The sequence below is a fragment of the Trachemys scripta genome, chromosome 3, assembly GCF_013100865.1.
Source record: "Trachemys scripta elegans isolate TJP31775 chromosome 3, CAS_Tse_1.0, whole genome shotgun sequence".
Classification (NCBI taxonomy): Eukaryota; Metazoa; Chordata; order Testudines; family Emydidae; genus Trachemys; species Trachemys scripta.
This window is the reverse complement of record NC_048300.1, coordinates 185,690,746-185,715,504: the sequence shown is the minus strand read 5'-3', so window position 1 is coordinate 185,715,504 and position 24,759 is coordinate 185,690,746. Positions and strand designations below refer to the sequence as shown.

At 40.2% G+C, this 24,759-nt stretch overlaps 1 protein-coding gene across 3 annotated transcripts in view; it reads right to left on the bottom strand.

Annotated features, from left to right (window-relative positions):
• The window catches only part of KLHL29 (kelch like family member 29), a 547,902-nt gene that overhangs the window by 77,299 nt on the left and 445,844 nt on the right, over positions 1-24,759 (bottom strand). For all 3 annotated transcript variants that reach the window (XM_034766597.1, XM_034766598.1, XM_034766596.1), the window contains one exon: positions 11,970-12,108. In XM_034766597.1, coding sequence (XP_034622488.1) covers positions 11,970-12,108 — 139 coding nt within the window. The remainder of the gene's footprint in view (positions 1-11,969; positions 12,109-24,759) is intronic.

The following is a 24,759-nucleotide window of genomic DNA, read 5'->3' as shown; positions in this document are numbered from 1 at the left end:
ACACAGTACATGTTAATGGAAGCTCATTATAGATATAAATAAGAACATGCACATACACAATGCATTTTGGACATCTGATAGACTGTCTTCTTAGGATTTTATTCTAGCTTGAAGCTGGGTAATGTATGTTTTAGGTCCATGGACATAGTTAAACAAGGCACATTTTGCTATTTGCTCTGTGAACTCTAAAGTTTAAATGGAACAATGTCATTTTATGGGCCTTCCAATCATCGCTCATATTATAAAGGTCAAACATTTCACATTGTGACAGAAAATCAATAACTCTTCCAACAGCCACTGGGGGCAAAAGGTTTTGCTTCTAAAGAATAATGTGTAATAAACAATTTTAGACCTTACTTTATCATTGCTGCAATCTCAGAGAACAGCTAGAGTAAAAAGCCGGTAATTCCTGATATATAAACTCATTAAAATTAGGAAGTGATTTAGAATAGAACTTTAAAAAGATGCATCTTGGGCTAAGCAGCAAAAAGGTTAGATTAGGTCTATATTTAAACAAGTTAAGAGAGTTCTTTTACAACTTAACTATATTGTAGCTGTCAGGGAATTTTTTCAGATTTACAAATCATATAGCCTCCCATGGGGTGATTGTAGACCTTAAAAAATGTGAAAACAAAATGTAATGAAGAGATAAGCAAAACCACATATTAGTTCTGCACAGATAGAGTTACTAAATAAACAAAACAACTTTTTACTGTTTGGGATAATTAGATCTACCTAAATAAAGCCAGGGTCCTTGGGCATGCTCTGTCCACTTAGCTCAGTTACAACTTTCAATGTAATAACTTAAGTTGGAGAGGTCATAGGCACAGGGAGATTTTTAAAGCAAAGGACATCTCAGTTATAAACTGGAACCCAAAGAACAAAGTTATTGGCCCTTTCATTGAGTTAATCTATATAGGGAAGCTAATAGAAATGCACACCGGTAAAGTAGGATTAATATTAGAAGGGGGAAAAAATCCTTGCTTGCAATGTTCAAGATTGTGCTCTGGAAAATTTTTTACTTACTTACTTACTTACACACACACTCTGAATTCTTGGTATTACCAGTAATTTTGTCCTTGAAATGCATTTCCTGAGATCCAGCACACATAGACAAACATCAGCACTAGTGTTTCATGCTTAGTACAGACATAACTAAGTTTTCTTCATCATCTCCTGAATAAAGTTGAATACATATATATATAAATAAATTCTATTCATGAGCTAATGCACTTGGTGTATTATATAAAATAACTTCACTGCATCATTTTATTAAGAGGTTCTTTTTAACATAACCTTTCTGTGATGCAGTACGAAAAATTTTATAACGAGATGCTTTGAGTGTCAAAGCAGCATTTAGACTCCAGCTGAAGTACCCTTATATACGGAGTTCTCCTAGTATTTCACTTCATCAATTTACAGACAACGATACTGTTGCCTCTAACTGGCTTGCAACACTGTTTTGATTGACTAATGGTCTGGTTGCCTCTTAGAGTTGGCTACAGTCTTACTCAGTTTCACTTCAAATGTGAAAAGCTACCTATGAGCAGTGGAGAAACCAGTTTTCTCACTGTTTACAAGCTATAGTCACAATAAAAGTCAAAGCAAATTCAGAGAGACAAGGTGGGTGAGGTAATATCTTTTATTGGACTAACCTCACCCATCTTGTCTCTAATATTCTAGGACCAACACGGCTACAACAACACTGCATAAAACAAATTCAAAATATTCAAAATGGAGCCGCCTGCAAGGAATGCACATGAATAATGTAAAACGCTTTATGTAAATGTACATTTCTGACTTGGAACAGTTGGTTAAACTTTATCCCACACTGCCTCATCATGCTGTATGTGAACAGGGAGACTAATAGACCTTTCAGTGACATCTCTTCACGTCTGAAGCAGTATGACTACATGGGGTGCAACCTCAAACTCATGTCATACATCACAGCTTCTCCCTATGAAAATGGGCACCGAATAAAAGTTTAACCTAAAAATAAAGACATTTTTGGTATTGTACACCCCTCACAACCCCACCAGCATGCAGTGTTTAGAGTCTGCCTCTTTCTCTGTTTCTATCCAGGGCCCATCACAAATCAACAAACAAACAAAATTTAAGCAGCCAAGAAAATTAAATTGATTTCTATCAGATAGATTCAGCTATTGTGGGCATCTTTGACTTCCCTATTGATCATTATCCTGCACATCTTGGCCACTTGGAATTTAATGGCAATAGAACTCAGATACCCCTGTATTTGAAAAGCACATGCCTCTACGGTTTGTGCTAAAGGAGATTTCTGTTAACATAATAGGGCTTGTGGCCCAAACAAATTAGCAGTTTTGATTCTATCCAGAGGGCAGTGGAACATGCATTCTATTCTTTACAACATATGTTGACACCTGCATCCGAGAGCCATGATATTGCGCCCCCCCCCACCCCGATGCCATTGGTGTGGCTGGAAGTTGCACACACAGACTGTAGTATATGGCCCTTAGGATTGCTGTCTTCTATATCCAACTACCTAATGAACTTCCAGCTTCTGCTCCACCTCCTAAATGTACTGTGACATTCTGTTCTTATTGGTTTTGGTTTCATAGTGAGGGACATAATTAATATAAGGGCAAATGTTCTCTTTTCTCATTTCACTAGAGCAAAACATTTGCTACCTATGCTAACGGGATAAAAAAAAAATCAGAAATTAAATTGCTTCATTCCCTGGAAACTTTGTTTGAGTCTAAAGGAAACAGGAAATCCAAGATTAGAATATGAGATGAAGCACTTAAACCAAGAACAGCTAATTCTTTTTATCTCTGTCAAATTGTTTTGATTACCAAATAGAGAACACTAGACTGGGATTGGCAGCTTCTCATGAGGCTGAAGAGTCTGTTAGTTATGTGCTCATTAAAAACTTTTGTTCAAGTCTACACAATTTAGGCGGAATATCTTGGTTACTGTGGAACATAATCTTGGAGGTACTGAAACTCCAGACAAATAAAAACAAAGTGCAGCATTGCTGCATACTAACTGTCCACTGTTTGACTTTTCATCATCAAAATTATTAAATGGTTCAAAGTCACATGTCTGTTTATCTTGGGATAAACAAAAAAGAAGCTTAATGACATGTATAGCTTACCTCTAGCTAAGTAGAGAACAGATATTGTACTCTGCATGGAAAGCAATGTTTCATGCCTAAGAGCTTGATTTACGATTCTGTATAATTATAGGCTCATCATGAGATATAAATGTACAGATACACAAACACAACATGGATTTACACAACACGGACCCCAAGATGCATGTACACACTGTGGTCACACATTATTTACTGAGTTACTAGAGTTTATACAGCTGCAGGATAATCAGTCATGTAAATGATGACAACAAGGGACATTTATAGAGCAACATCATTGCAATACATGTGCCATAAGGCGGAGGATATTCTATTATATAGGATTTTTTAAAAATAAATTATACCCTAGCATGGCTTCTCTTTTGGAATTATTTTATCGATATCAAAATGTACTAACTTGCAAATCTCTGCCTTCTTTACGCTATCTCAGAGATAAATATTATCTGGGGCCTCAGCTACTATCCATCTGTCTCATGAAACAAGAAAAACACATACTGTAATGATGCTATAGTGTGATTAGGGTAAAGAACTAGCAAAATCATGAGATTAAATAAATTAGTGTTTAAACACAGCCTTGCAAATTCATCATGAAAATTTACCTGACCAGGCACAAAATCTACTTGTCCACGCTTCACCATGACATTGATGCAGATAATGTTATTACTTGCTCCAGGCAAATAGAATTTGGCAAGGCTGGTTTGGCAAACCAGGGGCCAAATGCTCTCAGTTTGCAGCTGTTCAATCCCCAGTAAAGTCAGTGGAGTTCCATGGGTGTAAATCTGTTTGTGTATCGGGCATTTTCTCCTAATGTACCATCCACAAATCAGACAAATGATAATTTTAGACCAAGACAAACTATACGATTAACAACAAATGCTTTTGTTAACAAGAGACATGGCCAGAACAAAACAACAACAAACGAGGCAAATCTCAAATATGCTTTTAAGGCTATTCAAAGATGGAACATGATCTAAGTGCTCTATACGGGCTGCTTCAAAAAAAGCAAGGCCAGGATCAGTTGAAGGGTGCAATGCTATAGTAGCTGAGATCACAGACTGAAATATAAATCTGCCTCCCTGCTGAGACTTAAGAAACAGACAAGCTTCAAGAGGTCAGCTTAAACAAGTGGCAAGAGAATGAGCCAATGGCTCTTGAAAGAGCAACATTTGCTGTCTCTGGACTCTTTTGCTAGGGCCTGGGGACAAAGTGAGTCCCTACTTGTGGAGTAATGAAAAACTGGGCCACAGTATTAAGAGTCTGGGCACCAACATACTTGCAAAAGCCTTATTTGAAAAGAAAACAGCAAAATATATTGAGGAACAAAAATTTTGCTTTGGGGATTTTAGACAAAGGAAGAAGAATTAAAAATAAATGTCATGTCTGGCAAGAAGTTAATTCTAAAAACTAAAGGTTCCCCTCATCCCACTCAGATCTGATCTCTTCTGATCATATTTACTGCACAATAATAAAACAGCTTACTACACAGTTGGCATTATACAAATAATAACAAATCTATTTCATTGGATGTGGTGAAATTTACACAAGTGTTTATGTAGGGATATCTAAGGCTCCCTTTCAACGCTGGGGGGAATAATTAAATATTTATTAATTATTATGATTACGTATTTATATTAAGGTAGTAGCCCTAAGGCCCTAATTGGCATTTCAAGGATTAGAATGAATTTTGCAAGGTGCTAGCTCTTTGATATAGGGTCTTACAGTTACATCTTTGTAATACAGTTAAGCCTTGTCTACATGGGGACATTCAGGAAAGTTAATCTGCATTAACTAAATGTGTGAATTTAAAGTGAATTAGTTAAACTGCATTAGATCCTTGTGTGGGCACTCTAATTCAAAATTAAAGTGGCCTTAATTGGTTTAGCTTAATTCACTTTTCTGAGTGTCCCTGTAGAGGCAAACCCTTAGAAGAGGCATGTACCACTTTTAAGAAATATATAAGTGAAAGGTATTATACCACGTAACAGATAGTGTGTTTTCACATATCTCCTATTATTGGTACTGGGGATTTGTTACCTATAGCAAAACTTCAAGGACTGCTCTGTACATTTTGCTCATCAGTGTTTCGTGCAACAGGAACAAAGGATTTGGCAAAAGCTGATCATATCATTAACATAAATTCAGTATTCTAATCCAGCAGTGTCCAATACCGGATGTTAAAGAAAGGCAAAAATAAATAAATAAATCCCACCTCAAAATGAACTTGTGCAGTGTTGTAAACACAGGTGGCATAGGCAGGGTCAGAGTCATCCTTGACCCTCTACAGCTTCCTTCTAGCATCCTGAACCATCATATTTGATCATTTTAATTTTAGGTCAAGATAAGCTTTTGGGGGGTGGCCAAAAACCACAGCGTGGTTCCAGTCCCTGGACTGTGCAGTTTTTGCCTATCTGTCTTTGATCCATTTAGCTTGAACTGGCTCTTGTAACATAACTCTTCCCCGTTGCTGGTAAATTGCAAGTCCACAACACAGTCAAGCCCAGACTGGGCCCTGAGATGTAAGTAAATATAGCTAGGTCACACGAATCAGTGTCTTCCGAGCGGCTGCATGACAGCAATGTGGCTTGCAGATAAGTCTAGCCAGAGTGAGGGCAAGGGAGTGATTAGTCTGTCATTTCTTGGATTTGTAGGATTTGTAGTTCTGTCTAGAAATTACGTGAGTGAGAAGCCCCTGCCTACCAAAGAGAGAGAGGAGGCTGAGGTTAAGTGATTTTGCATGGTACCTCTGCAAGCTGGAACTGTCCTGAGGCAGATGCTTGATTTCCACGCCATAGCCTGAGCTTCAAGATGGACCTGCCCTGCCTCACTTGCCAGGTTTTGTCTTTCAAAACAGAATGAATTTATCTGCCTGCCAATGCAGAGCAAGCATCAAGAGTAAGCCTGTCACCCCACCAATCCACGACTGCGTTTGCTTGGCTGAATACAGTCACACTGAAACGTCTGCTCTGGACTCTGTGTCAGTTCCTTGGCCCTTTGGTTCAGAAGCACAGTTAAGTATTTGTAACCTGCAGTTTGTTCATAGTGAAGCATGTAAATTTCTGCTCAGTGAAAACATGTTTTTCAGAGCCTGGCAGCTGCGTAGTATCAAACCCTAGCGGCCAGCTGTGACATTAGGGTGTGAGTGTTGCTGCTGCTTAACAAAATACAAACGGCAGGAGAACAGCAATGACTGCCACTTGTAGGAGCATAAATCTACTTCCCATGGCAGTATTTCAAGCCCAACATACTGTAGCTATGAGTTACTTGTTTAAGAGGAAAGGCATTTATAGCATTACTTGCACCTTCGCAGCGAAGGAACAGTACACTTTGTACTTTCCATTAAACTTTCCTTTTTCATAGGCCCCATAAATGGTTTAACAGAAACGACTGATGATATCCCTCTATGGACAGTACATCTCTGATTGCACCTGAAAAACGTATCTGATTTTCAAGACCTTCTCCTCCTCTTTCAAAAAAAATAAAATAAAAAAAAATAAAGGAAGGATTTACTTTCACAAACGTTTTATCTTTACAGGGAAGCTGAAAGAGACAGATGCAGATATGCTCCCGACTTCTCAACTGGGGTTAAAAGCAAAAGTTCTTGATAAGAAGCAAAACAGGAAGGGGTTGCTAAGAGTGGATTTTATTTTCATCTGCTATTTCTCATTTTTGGCTTCTCATAAGGTAAACACAAACCAGACAGTCTGTTTTCCAGACACCTGAATGCTTTTGCAGTTTTGTCATACTGTTTCAGATGGAGAGAGGCAGATTTCTCCTTCTTGCAACCAAATTCTGCCTTCTTTTACAATGGTGTAAATCCAGAGTAACTCCCATGACTTCAATGAAGTCACACTGGATTTACAAGGGTGCAAGAGAAAGCAGAATTTGGCCCTAACAGTCCAAAATTATCTCTCTAGCTTTAGGACCCAGGTCCCAGATACAGAAAGAGGACCCGCTAACCCATTTTAGAAAAACAAAACAACAGAGAAAAGATGCAGGCTGTCCTGGAAAAACAATTTAGTCATGAACTAAAGTGACTTTGCTCCTTTGGAAAAGAAAGAGGACCAGAGTGTTGCCAGATTATGTTCCATCAAAATTCTTGGCTTTGTGATCTAATCTCCTGCTGTGTGTATTTTATGCTGTACGCTACTGGAATTAGCCAGCCCTCAGGGCTACAAAGTTAAGGGCATCATTAAAAGCAAATCTTGAACAGTTAAAAGGTACAGAATACTATCTGAACTTCTCTGTACTGCTGCCTCACAAAGAAATACAACTCTGAAGTTTGCTTATAAGAGCCAGTATTTGGGCCAAGAAAGGGATTTTAAGCCAAGAGCTTCCTATCAATGTGAATTTGGTAAGGATTCCAGGACTTGGGGTTTAGAAAAAAAAAATAAAGCTAATTAAAGAGCCCCGGTGAAGTTCACTTTGCCTTAGAAGCATCATACACTCCATTTATATGGCAGCTGTATTTGTCTACTTAGGATGCAGTTTAAAAACATTATACCACATCATTGGATTTTCCATCCCTTTCTTCCAGACACACACACAATCAAAACAAAGAAACATACACACAGTCAAAACAAGGAATTCTAGTTACAAATGAAGCTGTAAAATCTGGTTCTGGAATGTGGACAACCTTGCCAAAGTTGGGAGGGGAGGGATGCTTGGGTATGGGGTTTTGGTTTGGCCTATTATAGAGATGGAGCCCAATGCAAAAATTAAGATTTGGATTTTGAAACATGCTCTCTAACCCCCCATAAAAATATATGGTGTGTGTGTGTCAAAGTTGGAGGGAGGGCTGTTTGGATTCTGGTCTCTCTCTAGACATGTAAAGATGATCACAGATGTATCTGACATATACACACATATAGCATACACATACGGGTTGAGCCAGAGCCACAAAACTCAGGTTCAGGTCTGCATTTCAACCTCACTTCCATAATTGGGAAGAATTCAGCTTGGGGTATCTGTTAGGGGCCAACTCCAATGCACACATACAAGATATGTGGATATTATTTAGGTTACAGGGGATCCTCCTGTTTCTCCACCTCTCACCCTTGTTTAACATTCGCTCACCCTCAAGGTCGTCTACTGCAGTAACCTCCTGTTGGCCAAGTCTGAATAGGATCTTGAGTAATGCCACCTGATTAGCCAGAGGACTCCCTCCAACAAGGGCTGAACATGCTGTCTATCTTAGCACCAGCTCTAGGAGCAAGTGATAAGATCAAGTAATGAAATACATCTCTTTCAGGAGGAAAGTTCTAAACATTAGCCAAAAGAGTCACCAAGAAAAAAAATCCTTACAAATTTAACATAAAGAGTAGTAGGTCTGTTCCAAGAGTTTGATGTTTAAGAAAGCTACAGAATAAAGGGGCATAAGAATGATAGTAATATAATTAGGCCTGCCAGCTGTGCTTTGGTTTGAGGGCACCCACATCTCACCCAATCCTTCTGCTTTGCCTGTCTGCTTCATTCTTGTGAGCATGGAGGGTACAAGAAACCTGGAGCAGAGTTCAGACACATTTCAATATGCTGCCTGCTTGTAGGAATGAAGCATATAGGTATAGCAGCAGGATGGGGAAAGAATGCCAGACAGTGAAGAAGCCCAATTCATTGACTTGTTATTGTTGGGTTGTTCAGCACAGGAGTCTGGTTTTTTTTTTTTTTTTTAATATTGGCTGAAAGCACAACTTGGGCTAGGTCCGGTGCACTCTAGCTTTCACCCAACAAAGCGTACAAGCTTGTGTTTAATTGTAAGTACATTGTCAATGGGACTACTCATGTTCTTAAGTGCTTTGCTGGTGTGGGGCTAGAGGGCTCAGCACCTTACAGGATCAAGCCATTTTTAAGAACCAACAGATCTTCTAGGATCAGGAGAACAATGTGTTTTTATTTGAAAATATAAATATTTTAATGGCATATAAATAAATTAATGTTTGTTTTAAAATGTATATTCAGTTTTGGGTCAGTCAAATCTGACTGTCTTTTTCATTACAATGTGGTACACTGAGTCTGAGTGCTGGATTTATCCTTTAAAGACATTGTTGTAATTGGCCTTAATTATTTTCTAACATTCCGTTTTTACTCATTTGGGGTGTCACTTGCTATTCTGCCTTCAGATATTCACCTACAACACCCAGTGATATCAGATGTAGATAACCAGATGTCAGGGCAGTAGTTTGTCCATAGTACAGGATATATGATGCAAGTACACTGAAAGGTATTTTGCAAATATGTGTATCCACGGGGACATGTAGACACATACCCAGAGCATCTTTATGGGGATGATCCTGTTCCCACTGAAGTCAGGGACCAAACTCTTGTTGACTTCAGCTGGAGCAGAATCAGATCTTATATCTATTGTACCACTTAACTCAATGTCCTTTATATAAATATTTAGGAAATACAAAGACATTCACTTATTCTTCAGCCACTTAATTCAACTGTGTCTGTTTTTATTTTTATGATAATAGAAAGAGTGCAATATAAATCACATTAAGCTTTACGTGTGATCTGTGTTTCATCTTTCCTCAAAGGAGCTGTTAGCAACAGGTGACCATTATCAAGAGAACATTCTAAACATGCTATATTTATAAATATACTGCCATTGTGAACTGTCATGATTTTATATTACTAAGGGCATGCTCCCACAAGGTGCTGATTGCCTCTTGCAAGTTAAGTGTCCTCAACTCCCATTAACTTCCATGGGGTCCCTGAAAAGTGCATCTTTAAAATGGCACCTCAGGGCCAGTCTCTCAAAGACTCTAGCACCAATTTGCACATTCAACAGGTGAACATTTATTTTTCCTATTTTCCCCACCAGACAGCCTGAAAACTCAACCTGGCATCAAGGTGGGTTCCTCCCTATTCAAGTGTCATCACCAGTAATAAAAATGTTGCTGCCTTGGATACCCCTGTGTAGCCCCATAAGCATTCATCAAGGTTACATGAGTGAGAGTGAGGCCATATACTGAAGACAGTGGGGCTGAAATGGTCTAACTGAGGTCAGAATTTGACCTGAGAACACTTTACAACTGCTGCCGATGTGTGAGAAGGAAAAGAACACAAGCTGACTTTCAAATTCCTGGTTGAGTTTTCAGAGCCTGCAGTTCAGGGGGAATAAACAGCCACCTTTTTCAGTTGGAAACTGAGTGAGTCTGATATGAGTCACAGAGAGACAAGTGTGGAACTCCAGGATTCCACGTTTGCAGAGTCACTTTTCAGAGGAGAACTGCATTTAAGACTTTTTTTTTTTAATGATTGCTCTGTTAAATCAGCATTCAGTCTATGGTTCATCTCCATTCGACAACTAAATTACAATCCTCCCCAGAGTCTCTCTAGAAATAGATGGTGCCTGATGACTTTTGTAGATGAACCAACGTCTTCACAGTCAAATCCAAATGACACGCCTTGGCCAATCAATTACTGGGTTTCTATAAATGATGTCTAAGATCTCCTTTCCCTATAGACTGAATACCTTATCTCTGTGAGAGGCATATACTGTAGCCTTAACTAGCAAGTGATAATGAGCAGACAGGAGAAAAAGGACAGAAAAGAGATCTATCATAGCTAGAGCTAGCAATCATTAGGTTTACAGAGGGAAAATAACAAGCTACCAGGCCAACATATTTTTTATGAATAATTGATAAGGCAGTCAAGCACAATTATATCATAGTAATGTAATATATATGCACAATTAGAAAAACAGCTTTGTGCAAAAGGACATAATACACTGAAAAGGAGATACCAGCCAATATGCCATCCTGAAATAAAACACCATCACTATTGTGTTAGTTGGTAAAATTTAAATACAGAATTTGAAAGCAAGCAAAATGTTCTGTAATTCCATTTTTTAGCACAGTCCAGGCTCAGTCTGCTTAGGAAAATACTGCAAGGCAAAATCAGCAGCTGCATTAATTTGCTGATGATTGAGAGAAAAATGAAAGTTATCCTGGTGGTAGTTTTTTTTATCCCTCCCTTCTTGCTACTCTAACTTACTAATAATATGAAAGCACCAATTTATTCCTATCGAGTATATGAAGCATACAAATTGAAAAATCAATGTAATGGAAAAAAAAGATTATCATGCACTGTTTAGAATCAATCAGCTAGAAACTGGGGGGGGGAATGCAAAGGCGGAGACATGAGGTTTAGAAATGTACATATTACATCTACTCTAAGCTAAAGCAGTGTTTGCTTAAGAAAAACTCCTCTTAGTCTAACATGCAGACTGAGTTATATTTTTAATCTAACATTGTCTCTTTCCAATTTTTCCTATGAAAATTTGCCAATTGACTTTTTGCCTTTAAAAAGGCCCCAAATAATATTTTTATAAATATTAACCCCCTTTCTCCTAAGTGCCACACATGGCATGTGACAAAGATTTCAGGGCTGAAGGGGTTAACATTGTCTAAATACTTTATTGTTATGAAGTTTCAGCATCATTCACAGGAAAGCTTATGGCTTACTGTAGCCTGAAGGATAAAGTTTTGTACTATGTAATGGAATCCCTTTAAAATATTGATAGCAATAGTTCTATCATGTGGTCTGGATTACTACTAATAGTTCTGTTTTAAGCTTAGAATTCTTAGTGATGGAACACATTCTTCAGCCAAAATAGGCCATTACTGATCAGAAATAATTACACTGTATGAGTCAGATGTGTAACAAATGGATCTGAGTCTCGGTTTGAAAATACATTCAAAGGAGGTGGAAAGAATGGCTACTGGCTCTGTGACAGGAGATTCAATCTTCATAAACCTGCAAGAGAGGGGAAGAAAAAAGCGACACAAATGCGCCCTACAAAAGAACAGACCAGATCACAGCTGGAAGGAAGGCAAACCTTTTAATCAGGTCCTTGAAATACAAGCTGCAGGAAGCTAGAACATTTTGGTGGACTTCAAACTCTTTGCCTTCAACAATAATTTTCAGGTCTGTAAACTCTTTCGCTCTGCGTTGCTGGTTCAACTCCTTCAACATTTCTGCAGAACAGAGAAGACAGACAGTGCCAGGGTTCCCATTAAGAGTTTTTATTTATTTTTTTCTTGTAAAGAAGTAGAGAAATAGGAAACACTTGATATTGTTTGTTGGCAAGACTGGCTCAACACTGACAGTCAAAGAAATAATAAACAAACTGGGTATTAAAAAAAATAAGCAGGAACCAGTAGGTCTAAATAATAAAAAAAAATCCTAAACTTGTAGGGGTTAAAAACAAAAATTTTAAAATTCGAGCATCAGCAAATCAGACACACAGATAACGCATCATCACAGAAAGTTGAATATAATTTGTTATAACAGAATGTGAGAACTACATAATTTTTCTCCAAATGCAACTAACTTTTGAATGTATTGGAATAATATTACGTAAAAACATAGCATTTTGATGTAATATGAACTGGATATGTGTCAAAAGAATAAAACCACAAACCCTGCAAAAACAGCATATCCTAAACTCAAACATACTAAGAATGTGTGAAGCTTCTCAGTCTACAAAATACAATAGTATTAATTGTAAGTATTATGTTATACTATATTGTATTAAAGTTTAACCAGGATTATCAATGCAGCTTATAAAATATCTTTACACTATAGGTGACAATGTAATATGTTAAGCCAATCTTTTAACAGCATTCTTATGATTAAAAAAAAAAATCAGAGAGAGAGTAAATTATTGTTTTTTTACTATTTCCCATTTTTTACACTCAGAGGATTTTCACCATTTCAGCATTTTTAATTTGTAGCCTTTGATAGCTTCATTTACAGCAACAATCAACTTTCGCACATCACAAGAGATTCACAATGACAAAAATAACCTCTGAAAGTATTTCTGTCCTGCAGTAAGCACCTACCTCTCATGATGCCTCCTCTCACACAGCCTCTCGGTACTGAGAGAATGAAATAACAGCATGCCACATGTCTTCATATGTGAATGTGAACTATTAAGCAACCTAGATGTTCTATACGCCTTTTGGATCATTTAGGTGAAAGCCTTTCACTAAGATTGGAGACCAGAATAATTAGCAGGACAAATAACATACAGTTAAGTTGAGGGGGAGTAGCGGGGTTGAAGACAGTGATCAAGATGATAAAACTGACTTTAATATTAATGTGTTTTATATATACATCTATCTATATATGCACATTATATCTATATATGCACATTATATCTATATCTGTATATACACACACACACACACATATACACACACGTGCGTGCACACACAAACACACACACATACACACATATATATATATATTTGCAATAGGTCAACATCCTCATTTCCTCAAACATCATAAAATCATGTACAGATCCATTTTCAGATAGATCTTTACATCTAAAGGGTCCAATTCTCATTCACATGCAAGCCCCTTTTACAGTGTAAAGGCATCTTAAAGGGCTATAATTGTATTTATGCCCACTATATTGCAGAGTGATATAAAGGGGCCTTAGTGTAAAAGAGAATCAGGACCAAATAATCTTATGCTGTAGTCATGTTTCTTCTGCCTCCAAAATGAAACTCATCAAACAAGTGTCATTTTAGAGACGCCTCAGTTATCCCACAGCAACAAAAAAGCATGCAAATACTCAACTGCTACATTAAAAAGCAAACTGAAATCCACCCAAACCCCAACATCTGTGGTGAACATTTTTCAGGACTAAGTAAACAAATGTCACCTTGCACATTTATATCTATTTAATGGAAACACAGTAGTGTCTGAAAGGCTAATTACTATGCGTTGAAATGGGTCAGCATTCTCTGGAGAGCAAGCAGATCATTAGAGAGGGCACTGAAATAACAGTAGGCTTGTGTCAGATCTATAATAGAGGAAAATATACCACTCTGTCCTGTGGGTGCTACACCATGGACTATTTTTAACACATTCTTTTAAACTAAAACATAACACTATTGCTCAAGCAAATGCAAAACTTAAATGGGGATGAAAGTGTTCCCTCTTATCTAGAGAAGTTTTAAGCTTTTGCTTGTGGCAAACATTTGACGATAGACTCTAGAACATGGGCCAAAGCCTGAGCTGGGCCTGAACCCTGCAGGCATTGTTCAGTTAAAAACCCTGCTGAAAATCCAGGGGCACCAATGGGTGTTTTGCCTGAATAGGCCTAAGTGACCGAGGTCTTTGGTTCCACAAGAACATCTTTAGATGCTATTTTTAAACATGTTGGGTTTTTTGTTATTTTTAATTTCCCTTTTCTCTTCATATGTACACCACATTTTGCTAGATCTGCTCAATCTTTTCCTCTCTAATTTTCAGTAACTGGATCTTCCTCAGACCAATTTTCTGTCATTTTATACCTTTACACCTCATTTTCTCCTTCAAACATGTTTTCTGATTCTGTCTCTTCTCCTATATATTTCATCCTTTATTTTCTGTATCTCTTTTTCAAATTTCCCCATCCAATTTCCTTTCCTCCTTTCTCTACACTTCTGCCTTTCTTAATCCCCTAGTCAATCCTCATTCCTTTCCCCAGTAGCCATATCTACATAGCCTAGCCATTAAAAAATCCTCCACATATAAGAGATCCAGGTAATGGGAAAGGAAATGGATCCTTTGAGTTCGGTACATCTTTTCCTTCGATACAGTCAGACAGAATAAAGCTTACTCTTGTGCACAGGGTCAGGCACTCCAATCCCCTAAGTCAAGCATTTATGATGTTGAAAGATAAGGGGGCTGCAGGTAGAGCAACCATGCGGACCTTTGCCGCTCCTTCAGACTGGGCGGGTGGGTGGTACTTAATACCATTCTGAACATGCTGGGATGGAAGGTGTGTGGGATCTGGCAGCAATGCATACACCTGTGGACAGATTAAAGACAACAGGGATGGGAGTCACTGGATCCATGACCATGGCCAAGAACTCCTTCACACTAGGATTCAGAACTCAACCACTATACTTCCTCACAGGCTGGAGCAGAGGCTACTGCGGGGCTGTTCCCCATGTTTGGGATGGTTGTTTTTAAGTGCCTGAGACCCTACACAATACATCGTGTAAAGCCTGATTACTTGGGCTTTACACAGCACTCATTGATTACACCCAACCCTGTAGCTGTTAGACTCTCTGTCTACATTGTTTGCAAGCAGGATTTACTTGTGCAGTATACTGCATGCATTCATTAAGGGATGCAAATCACAAAACACAGGTCTGCAGCAAAGGTTCAGTTTGGCTCATAACAATATAAACCTGAACAAACCCTGAGAAGCAGCAGAAAGGCTTCTATTTTGCCACTGCAATTTTGAGGTTATAATTCCCCCCTCTCCCGTCTGACCCATTAGACCGCCCTGAACAGTCCTTTTTATTATGTAGCTCAGTTTCTGAATCAAAGTGAGACAAGGCAGGGAGAAAAGAGAAGGAAGAAAGGAGAAAGTCAGGAAGCTCCATTGATTCATTGATCTTCCTTGTTGAGACCCCCTTTGTATTACTAAATAACTAGCAGGCATTAGTACTGGATACAAGGCTATATCAGAATGTATCCTTATTCTCAGTATATTTGTAATGCTCATACTGTGCTTAGCCAGGCATTAATGATTTATGAGGACTCAGGCTCAGTTGCAAAACAAATTTTTTCACCAGGTAATAATGCCTGCCGATGAATTGTACACTGCAGTCCTGGCAGTGAAAAATGATCTGAGCTTTCCCTTGCTTCTCTTTTTTGGAGTTCCGATTTTCATCTTTTCCTCCTAAAGATGGGATTCCCTAAAAGAATCATAACGGAGCGCAGCGGGGTATTATTCATTTATTCTTTTGGTTTCTTTGCTTTTAAAGAGGGAGTCTCTTTCTTTCTTTCTTTCTTTAGGGAGCCACTTATAAGCACAGCTAGCGAAATAGAGGAAAGGGAATATCTACACTGCAATGGGGAATTGGAGTGCTGGAACTGCAGCACGTGTAAATATAGCAGTGTATCCACAGTGTCACAAGCAGCGGCAAGGGCTAGCTGCCCAAGTACGTAGCCAGGCTTGTGGGCAGGGCTGTATTTGGTTGGCTAACCCATGCTGCCGCAGTGGCTACACTCTATTTTTAGCGAGCTAACTTGATCAAAGCTATGGGTATGCCTATGTGTGTGATAATCACACCTCCCGACTGCAGTGCAGACATACCCAAAGACCATAAAACTAGCACGATGGGCCCCAATGTTTTCTCCCCTCAGTGATTCCATAGCCGATATACTCAATTCACAAGTCAAAGGATTTGTTCCTATGTGCCCACTCACTATAGGATCTAAGAAATTAAGCTGGGTTGTTTCTGTTGCTTACATCATTACTAATGCTAAGGATCCTGTAACCAGAACCTGGCTGAAAACTGATGATGCATGATATAGAATAGAATCCAGCTTGCTCTCCCATAGCTCCATGGGCTCTGCCATTGGGCTAAGAACAGTAAAACCAAAAAAGGGATACGATTTAAAACCCTGCCTCCAAACAGCTCCGCAAAGTTTGGGGTGAGAGGTACTTTACCACTATTAGTCTTCACAACATGGCTAGGAGGTACTTTAAACACCGTTATACCAAGTTCACAAGAGAAAGAGAGGCATAGAATGTTGAAGTGACTCTGCTGAGGTCATACAGTGAGTCAGTAGCAGAGTCAGGAACAGAATTCAGCATCTCTGATTCCCAGTTTCCAACTCTAACCACTGGACAACAGTCCCTCCCACTCAACTGAGAAATTACAAACTAAGCCAAAAAAGCCCAATCACCATGCTGCAGTAGGACCAACATTATTTGTGTTCTACTCCTGAAGAGCCAGCAAAGGGAGCAGAAGTAAACTAGTCAACCCTATTCCAAACTACCCATCATACTGCTATAACAGCCTACAAAGTAACTGGTTACCCACATTTAGACTGTATTTCAAACAGTGGGGACTGGCAACACAATCCCTGGAGGCTTAACTTGTTTCTTAATAATGCCCTCAGATTTCCTTCCATTTGTAATAATAGATTCATTAGTTTAGTTTAAACTCTGAGAAGTTCATATGAGAAGTTCAATTATGAAGCAAAAACAATGAGTCAGGTATGTAATGATGACAGAAAATTTTGTACAGTAGTGAGCTGCTTCACTTGAGTAGCTGCTTGGGAAAACAAGATGAATGCCCCCTCCTGAGATGCATGGTTATTTCTGAGGGCAAGTCACAGAACCATAGCCAGCTATGTGACCTGGCAGGATATTGCACTGGGTCTCACATTTTGTTAGCATCTTTTGAAAAACCCTTCTTCACCCCATCCCGACATACATGAACACACAGACAAAAAGAGTAAAAAGAATGGGGAATGCTACGCTGAATTGGTCCCCTTACTCTGGCAATAGTGTTAATGACAGGACTGATTTAACTGTGTAGGCAAGTTTCAACGATATGCCTAGACACGCTATTAGACTCATCCATCAGAAGTACCTAGACCTCCCTGGCTATGCAGCTGCTAAGGCTGTTCTCTATTCCAAGGTGGCACTTTGACACTGCACACCTGTCTATGACTGTGCTGATCACTCTGTACATTCCAGCATGATGTGACATGGGGATTGGTTATTCCCCACTTGACAGATGGAGAAGATTCCACATGCTGTGAAGACAAAAACATCTCCTTGGATAACAGATTTGTACTTACGAGCCAGGGAAAGAAAAGGACCCATCATTCTCTCCTGCCTCCTCAAGAAAACAGTAGGAGGAGAGGGGAGGGGGATAAGTGACTTTCCAACAGTAGAGGGCAGGAGAGAGCTCCCATCCATTGGCCTGTGACCCTGGCATGAGTCTGAGGTTTGGGGTAATTATTTGTATGCTTTTTACAATTAAAACTGACATTAGCCTGCACCTGAAACATGTTCATCTTCATTCTTGTGGTCATTCAGGTATAAGGCCCCAGCAGGGGTAGGAGGAAGGGAAGAGAGGGAGTGACAGGACAAAGCAGAGAATCATTCATATAAAGCTCTCCTCCCCAGCGTGAACAATCATAGGTGTTTATTGTGACCTGTCCACAGCAGACCAACCTTCCTCCCAAATAGTCAGTTTGCTGCAGAGCCAGGATCTTCGGCCATTGTGACCCCAATGCATATCGATTTCTGGTCAATATTATGAGCAGTTCACTTCCATATGGCCCAACATCAGATAAAATGAGCAATTAAAAAAAACCCACCGCACCCTGTACTGGGGAACCAAAACCCAAACTCACTGACCGGGTTTTCTGTCAGTTTAGTATTGTGGACAACTTTAAATATGTATGCTGACAAAGAAAGCAATAACCTAGCTGCTGGAGGGAGCGTTAGATCATTTTTAAATTCAACATTGAACAGATAGTTACATAGGATCATTTCCTTCAAAAGACACTTCATCTTCTAGTCAGTGATTTTCCCATTTTCAAGAATGGTGCCAGTGATGAGGAGATGCCTTGTGGTGCTAAAAAGGGGTTTCCATTATTCATATATGGCCAACTCTGGCATGCCTTCCCCATGTGAGTAATGGACACTGAAGTTAGTGGGACTACTATTCACATAAGGAGGAAGCTGAGCAGGGTTAGGCCTGTAATTAGTCTTCTTCAAGTTACTCAAAACTCTGGAATGCTAGAGCATCATTTCCCCCCACCAATTTGCAGTTCATTGTCACCATCTTAGCTGACATTAGGATGTACTCTGAGGACAGAAACCTCTTCACATGTTATGCAGGTGACATTTTCCAGTCCTATGTCATGGAGATAATTCTAGTGTATTATTTTAACACCTTTTCTTTTTACATCCAGAGATGAAAAAGAGCTAAGTGTCTGATTGCAGAATATTCATTTAAAATGTATTACTAGAGAAATCATTGCTGCCATAAGGTATGCTTTACAAAATATAATATAAAAGGAGTCTGTTTTGTACTCAGGGCCCAAATAAGAAGCCAAACTTCAGCTATCTTGACTCACACATTCTCCGAGTAAAATCTTCTATACTGTAAAATTAGTGGAGCAGACAATATGCCTGAGAGTTTGTGAGTGCTGGGGGTTGCCAATCTCTCTAAGGAAAACCTGTTTGATTAGCTTGGGAAATGAAGTGGTTTTACTCTATACGTGGGGTGACAAGAAGAATGGGAAAAAGAAGACAATTATAGAAAAAGTATGGTCTATGTGTTCTCCAATGCGACCTGCGATCACTGGACGGACAAGCAGTGAGACTACAGTTCCAACATGCAGAGGTCCATCAAGATGTGCAGATTAAGATGGACCATCATATGCCAAGATCTGTAGTCTTCTGAGGGTCCCCTCTGATTAAATATGAGTCTGGCAGCAATCTGCTCCACATTAGACAAATCTGGCATAGCCCAGGGGATCCTGGCAAGTTGCCAGTGCGGCCCTCTGTTCTGTACGCAACATGCCACTATTTCATGTAGGACTGTAATCTGGTTTCCAGTCAGACCACTATCTTCTCCAGAGACAGAGAGATACAAATCCAAGCATGGAAACTCACAGTTGCCTGGTTTTAAACAGAAATCTAGCCCTGATTGTTTTATTTGCCAGAAGATAGATCTGAATATCAATAGATACTTATGGGACAGCTATAATATTTATTACTGTGTGATCTGGGATGGATTCAGCTTTATCCTAATTGCCTGTAGCAGAAGACTAGTAGATATCTTTTAGACCTTTTTTGATGTCCTTATGTAGTGCAAGGCAATAACTGAACATTTTTCTAGTTTTGAAAGCTCTGAACAAGAAGCACCCATCTGTGCAACTGATAGTGTAATTAAAGGCTCCCCTACATGTCAGCAATTGTCAAGTGTTGACCAGTTCAGATGGAATAAAAAACAAAAACGACATACGAAGTATTCACACACAGAGAAAGGAAACACTTGCTTGCCAAACTGTACAAATCACAAAAGTCCACAGTTTTTTTAAACAAGTGAGATGATTTCTTACAATTAATTAGTGGTGTATCCAACAGAAATTACAGATAGTTTTAGAGGTTAATAAATAAATACTTTGCACTTGCATAACACCCGTCAACTGAGGCGACCAAAGCACTTTACATACTTAATGAATTAGCCCCCTATTCTATGCCCAATTTAGTCAATAGCAGAACTCCCACTGACTTCCACAGGAGCAGGATTGAGGGCTTTTCCTCACACCGCGAGGCAGATATAAGTAAAGTACAACTTGGAGAGAAGTCAATATTTATTCATCAATTGTAACAGCCATTTTATAACTGTTCAAATTACTGTATGACATTTAAAAGAGAAGCCATGAAACCCCACACTTTCAAAAGGCATAATGCATTATCTAAAACAAAAATACTATGAGTATAAAATAGAAGAATTTAGCACGCTATACCTCTCTAGCGCCTCCTGTCTTGGAGTCCGAGAGATAGCCCTCTGGCTGTGTGGTTCAAGGCATCAGCCCCCTTGCAAGGGGGGAAGTTAAAGGAGTCCAAACAAAAACTAGATTTAAGACTGGGTGCTCCTCGGGGTTCACCTCTTGTGAACGTATTGCCATAAGCCTCCATCAGAGGTGTCTGTCTATAAAGCAAACTCTTTGGAAAAATCTGAATGGGAGGGGGCAGGTTCCTGGCACTGTCAGTCTTTCAAGGCATTAAGGTTCTTCTCACCGGTTGCTGTGTCAGGGACCTTCCTTGGATTCCCATCTGTCTGCAGAGGGGCGGTGATGGTGGCAAAACTGGGAATGAATTGCCTCTAGTAGCCAGCTGACCCAAGGAAGTGCCTCACCTGCCTCCTCATCTAAAAAAAGGGATATGCTGACAATGCCTGCGCCTTGCTCACTAGAGGCCTAAGTTGGTCGCCTCCCACAGTGTAACCCAGGTAAGTCACTTCCTGATTTGCCAGTTTGCATTTTGCTGGACTGGCTGTGAGGCTCTCAGCCAGGGATTGGAGGACTGCCCATACCTGTTGCAAGTGGTCATTCCAGTTGTCACTGTATGTAACTATGTCATCTAAATACACAGCCGCATAGTGTTGGTGACCTCGGAGTACTCCGTCCATTAACTGTTGAAATGTTGCAGCTGCTTCATGTAAGTCAAAGGGCATTGTCCTGAAATGGAAGAGCCCAAAGGGTGTTAAAAAGACTGTTTTCTCTTGTGATGAAGTTGAAAATGGGCTCTGCCAATACCCATTTGTAAGATCCAAGTTGCTGATATACCTGGCAGTCCTTAAATATTCCAATAGCTTGTCCACTCATGGCACTGGGTACACATTCAACTCCCAGATGGCATAAACTTTTCAAAAGTCTATGCAGAAACATGCTGAACCATCAGTTCTGAACAAGAATGATGGGCCTTTGCCAGTTGCTTTGGGATTCCTCAACCACTCTTACATCCATCAGAGCCTACAATTCCTCCCGGCCTATCTCCCACATCTTCTGAGGTAAGGGCCCAGGGTTATTTCCAACCCACTGTCCCAGGGCTAGCTTGATGTGGTGGTGTAACAGCTGGGTCTGACTTTTTGTTCAGGTAGAAGTTCAGTGCCCATTTGCATTTGCACTGGCTCTTGGGAATTGGGTGCTTGAGGCCCTAGTTATGGTTCTGGTGGTTAAGGAGTTATTAACATCCCCTCTCTAATTTTCCAAGGGATTAGCAGGTTCACATGGTATAGCTTAGTTTCTTTACACTTCCCAGGCAGGCAGACCTCTTAGTCCACAGGGCCAAGCTGATGAAACACTTCAAGAAGTCCTTGATACCTGGCTAGCAACTTTGAATCCGTGCTGGGAGGCAATATCAGTACTTGGTCCCCAAGTTGGAAGATCCGTAGGCATGCACCCTGGTTGTATGTTTGTTCTTGTGCCTGCTGGGTCCCCAACTGGTTTTCATGAGCAACTCCCTCCCCAGCTTCATGAAGCACTCCCTAAGTTGGATAACAACTGGGCTGTACTGGTTGCCTTCGGGTCCTTCTCTTCCCAGCCCTTCTGTAGGAGGTCTAATACTCCTTGAGGCTGTTACTCATACAACAGCTTGAATGGAGAGAACCCAGTGAAGGTTTTCTTATTTTAAACAGAGGAGAAAGTAGCCAGTCCCAATGTTTGGGATCAGAGGCTACAAATCTTTTCATACCACTGTCTTCAGGGTTTTGTTGAACCTTTCAACTAATCCATCTGCTTGTGGATGACAGATGGAGGTTCTTAGCAACTTGATCTTCACCAGGAACCATAGCTCCTTCACTACCTGGGATGTAAAGCTGGTCCCCTGATCCGTCAGTATCTCCTGAGGGACCCCTACTCAAAAGAAGAGTTACATGAGTTCTGGGGAAATTTCTGTCGTCTTTGCAGAGCACAGCAGGATGGCTTCTGGGTATCAGCTGGCGTAGTCTACAGTCACAAGAGTGTACTGATGCCCCTCTGCACTTCTCTCCAGGGAGGACTGCTCCCCTCTCAGAGACCAGGACACAGCCCTCCAGCTGTTCTGTTCAAGGACTTGGCCCCTTTGTGGGTGGAAGTTAAAGGAATCCAAAACAAAAAGTCAGTATACTTCCACAGCCCACAATAACCAGAGTCTGAGGCCTTTGGGATGCCAAAGACCAAAAAAAAAAAAAAAAAGATAGAAAAGTACCAGCCCTCTCCTTTTTGCGAGAGCATAGGTGGCCAAAGCTCTCAAGTTGTTTCCTCAGTCAACAACCCCCGCTTCCAGAAGCCAAGGAGCTCTGAGTTGCAATTGTGCTCATTCAGAGCACTGCCCTGCACTGAGCCAGGATCTTCCCTTTTAAGGACCTGCCCATCTCCAGGCTCCAAAAGCCCCACAGGTGCACTGGTCTGAGGCCAATTGTGCCCAAATGGAGCTCTTTTAACCCTTTCCTGACTGGGGTAGGGATCTACCCTCCACAAATAGTATATATATAAAATGAAGTATTTCGGGAGCTTAAATACACTCTGGAAATCATCAAAATATAACACCAAAACCAAACTCAAGATTTATCAGAGCTGAGTACTTTCAACACTACTTTATAGTGCAGAATGTTGGGGAATAAGAAAGTAGGACATGTCCAAACTGTCTTCATTCCATACAACCTGCCTGAGAAAAATCCTACATATCTTTTGGCCCAGAACAATCTCAAACCAAGATCGATTGGCAAAGTGCAGCCAAGAGGATCTGAGCACCATCATTGCCAAGAGACGGCGGAGATGGATCAGTCATGTGCTTCGGATGGAAACTGATTCCATCTCCAGAGTAGCAATAATATGGACACCTGAAGGCAAGCGAAAACGAGGCCGCCCGAAAACAACATGGCGAAGAGCTGTGGAAGCCGAGCTGAAAAACCTGGGGCACAGCTGGGGAACATTGAAAGACTTGCCAGAAACAGACAGGAGTGGAGGAGCTTCGTCACTGTACTAAACACCAGAGGCGTAATAGGAACATGATGATGATGAAAATATTAAAACTTGATGTGTGGCTCTAGATATTCAGTGGGCTCTTAGTGGATAGAACTTGAGATCTTCAACACCAAAATACAGTCTTCTACCATTTGAGTTTAAAGGAATAACTTCATTAGCTGATGGCAGTAGTAGGCTCTTATCTTTTATGTGGACTAGCCATGAGGAAGACGACTAGGAATGGTTCACTTAGCCAGGAACTCCCTTATGAAAGTTTGGAAAAATGGTGGCAGCTTGAAATGTACAAAAGTTCAACTGGTAAAAAGCTTAATCCCCCCTCCCCCCAGCGACTTATGGATGTGAATTGTGGGAGATTAATGCTACTGAGAAGAAGAAAATTGAAGCCTTTGAAATATGGTGCTGGCAGAGACTCTTGTGTATCTCCTGGATGGAAAACAAGACAAATGTCTGTGTTAGAAATATTATTGGAGAGAAGCGGAGCCTGCTGTCGGAAATCAACAGGTGGATATGTACGTCCTTTTGGCCACATCAAGCATAGAGATGGAAATAACCTCAAGAAAGTTTTCATGGAAAGAATGGGGGTAGGTCATGGTGGTAGGAGATGATCGGTGAGGAGATGGATAGATGTTATGGGACAGATTACCGGGAGGTCAGCTGCTGAGTGCTCAAAAACAGCAATGGATTGAGAAGGTTTTAAAAAATCCTGCTATGATGTCACCAATAGTCACACGCAAATAAATGGATTTTGTTTTTATTTACTTATCTAGCAGAGAAAGTAGACATTTCCACAGTACACATTTTCACACGTTTAGCCAGTGTGTTATACATACAGGGTATTGACAACTTGTCAGGGAATCATTACAGAAGCATTCCTTATGGGTTTAATCCAGAATATTTTAGAGCAACATAGTGCCAGGTTTTGGGAATGCTCACAGCTCTGCTGGACACATATGAGACAGCTAAATAGTAGACTGGAGCTGCCAGAGTCATTCCCTTTCTTTTGAGCAGCAACCAGGATGAAACGGGCTGGGGGTAAACAGAGAAGATAACCCTTCTGGAGCAGAAAGGAGTGAAAATGTGTGAAACGGAGCCTCAAAGAAGCACAGAATCACTGCACAGTCCCTACCATCAGTAAAAATGAGTTCTTTAACAGACTCGAAGAGGTGCACACTCTTCTGTTTGTCTTTTGCATATAACTGCCCTTTCAGGGTACATCTCCCAGTACAGTCAGTTTTTATTCCCTTTGATTTTTCTATGTCGTTTTTGTTTGGTTTTGCGTAATACAGTTTGAATGAGAAGTTTTTTTGAAATTGGTCTTGGCTACAATTTAT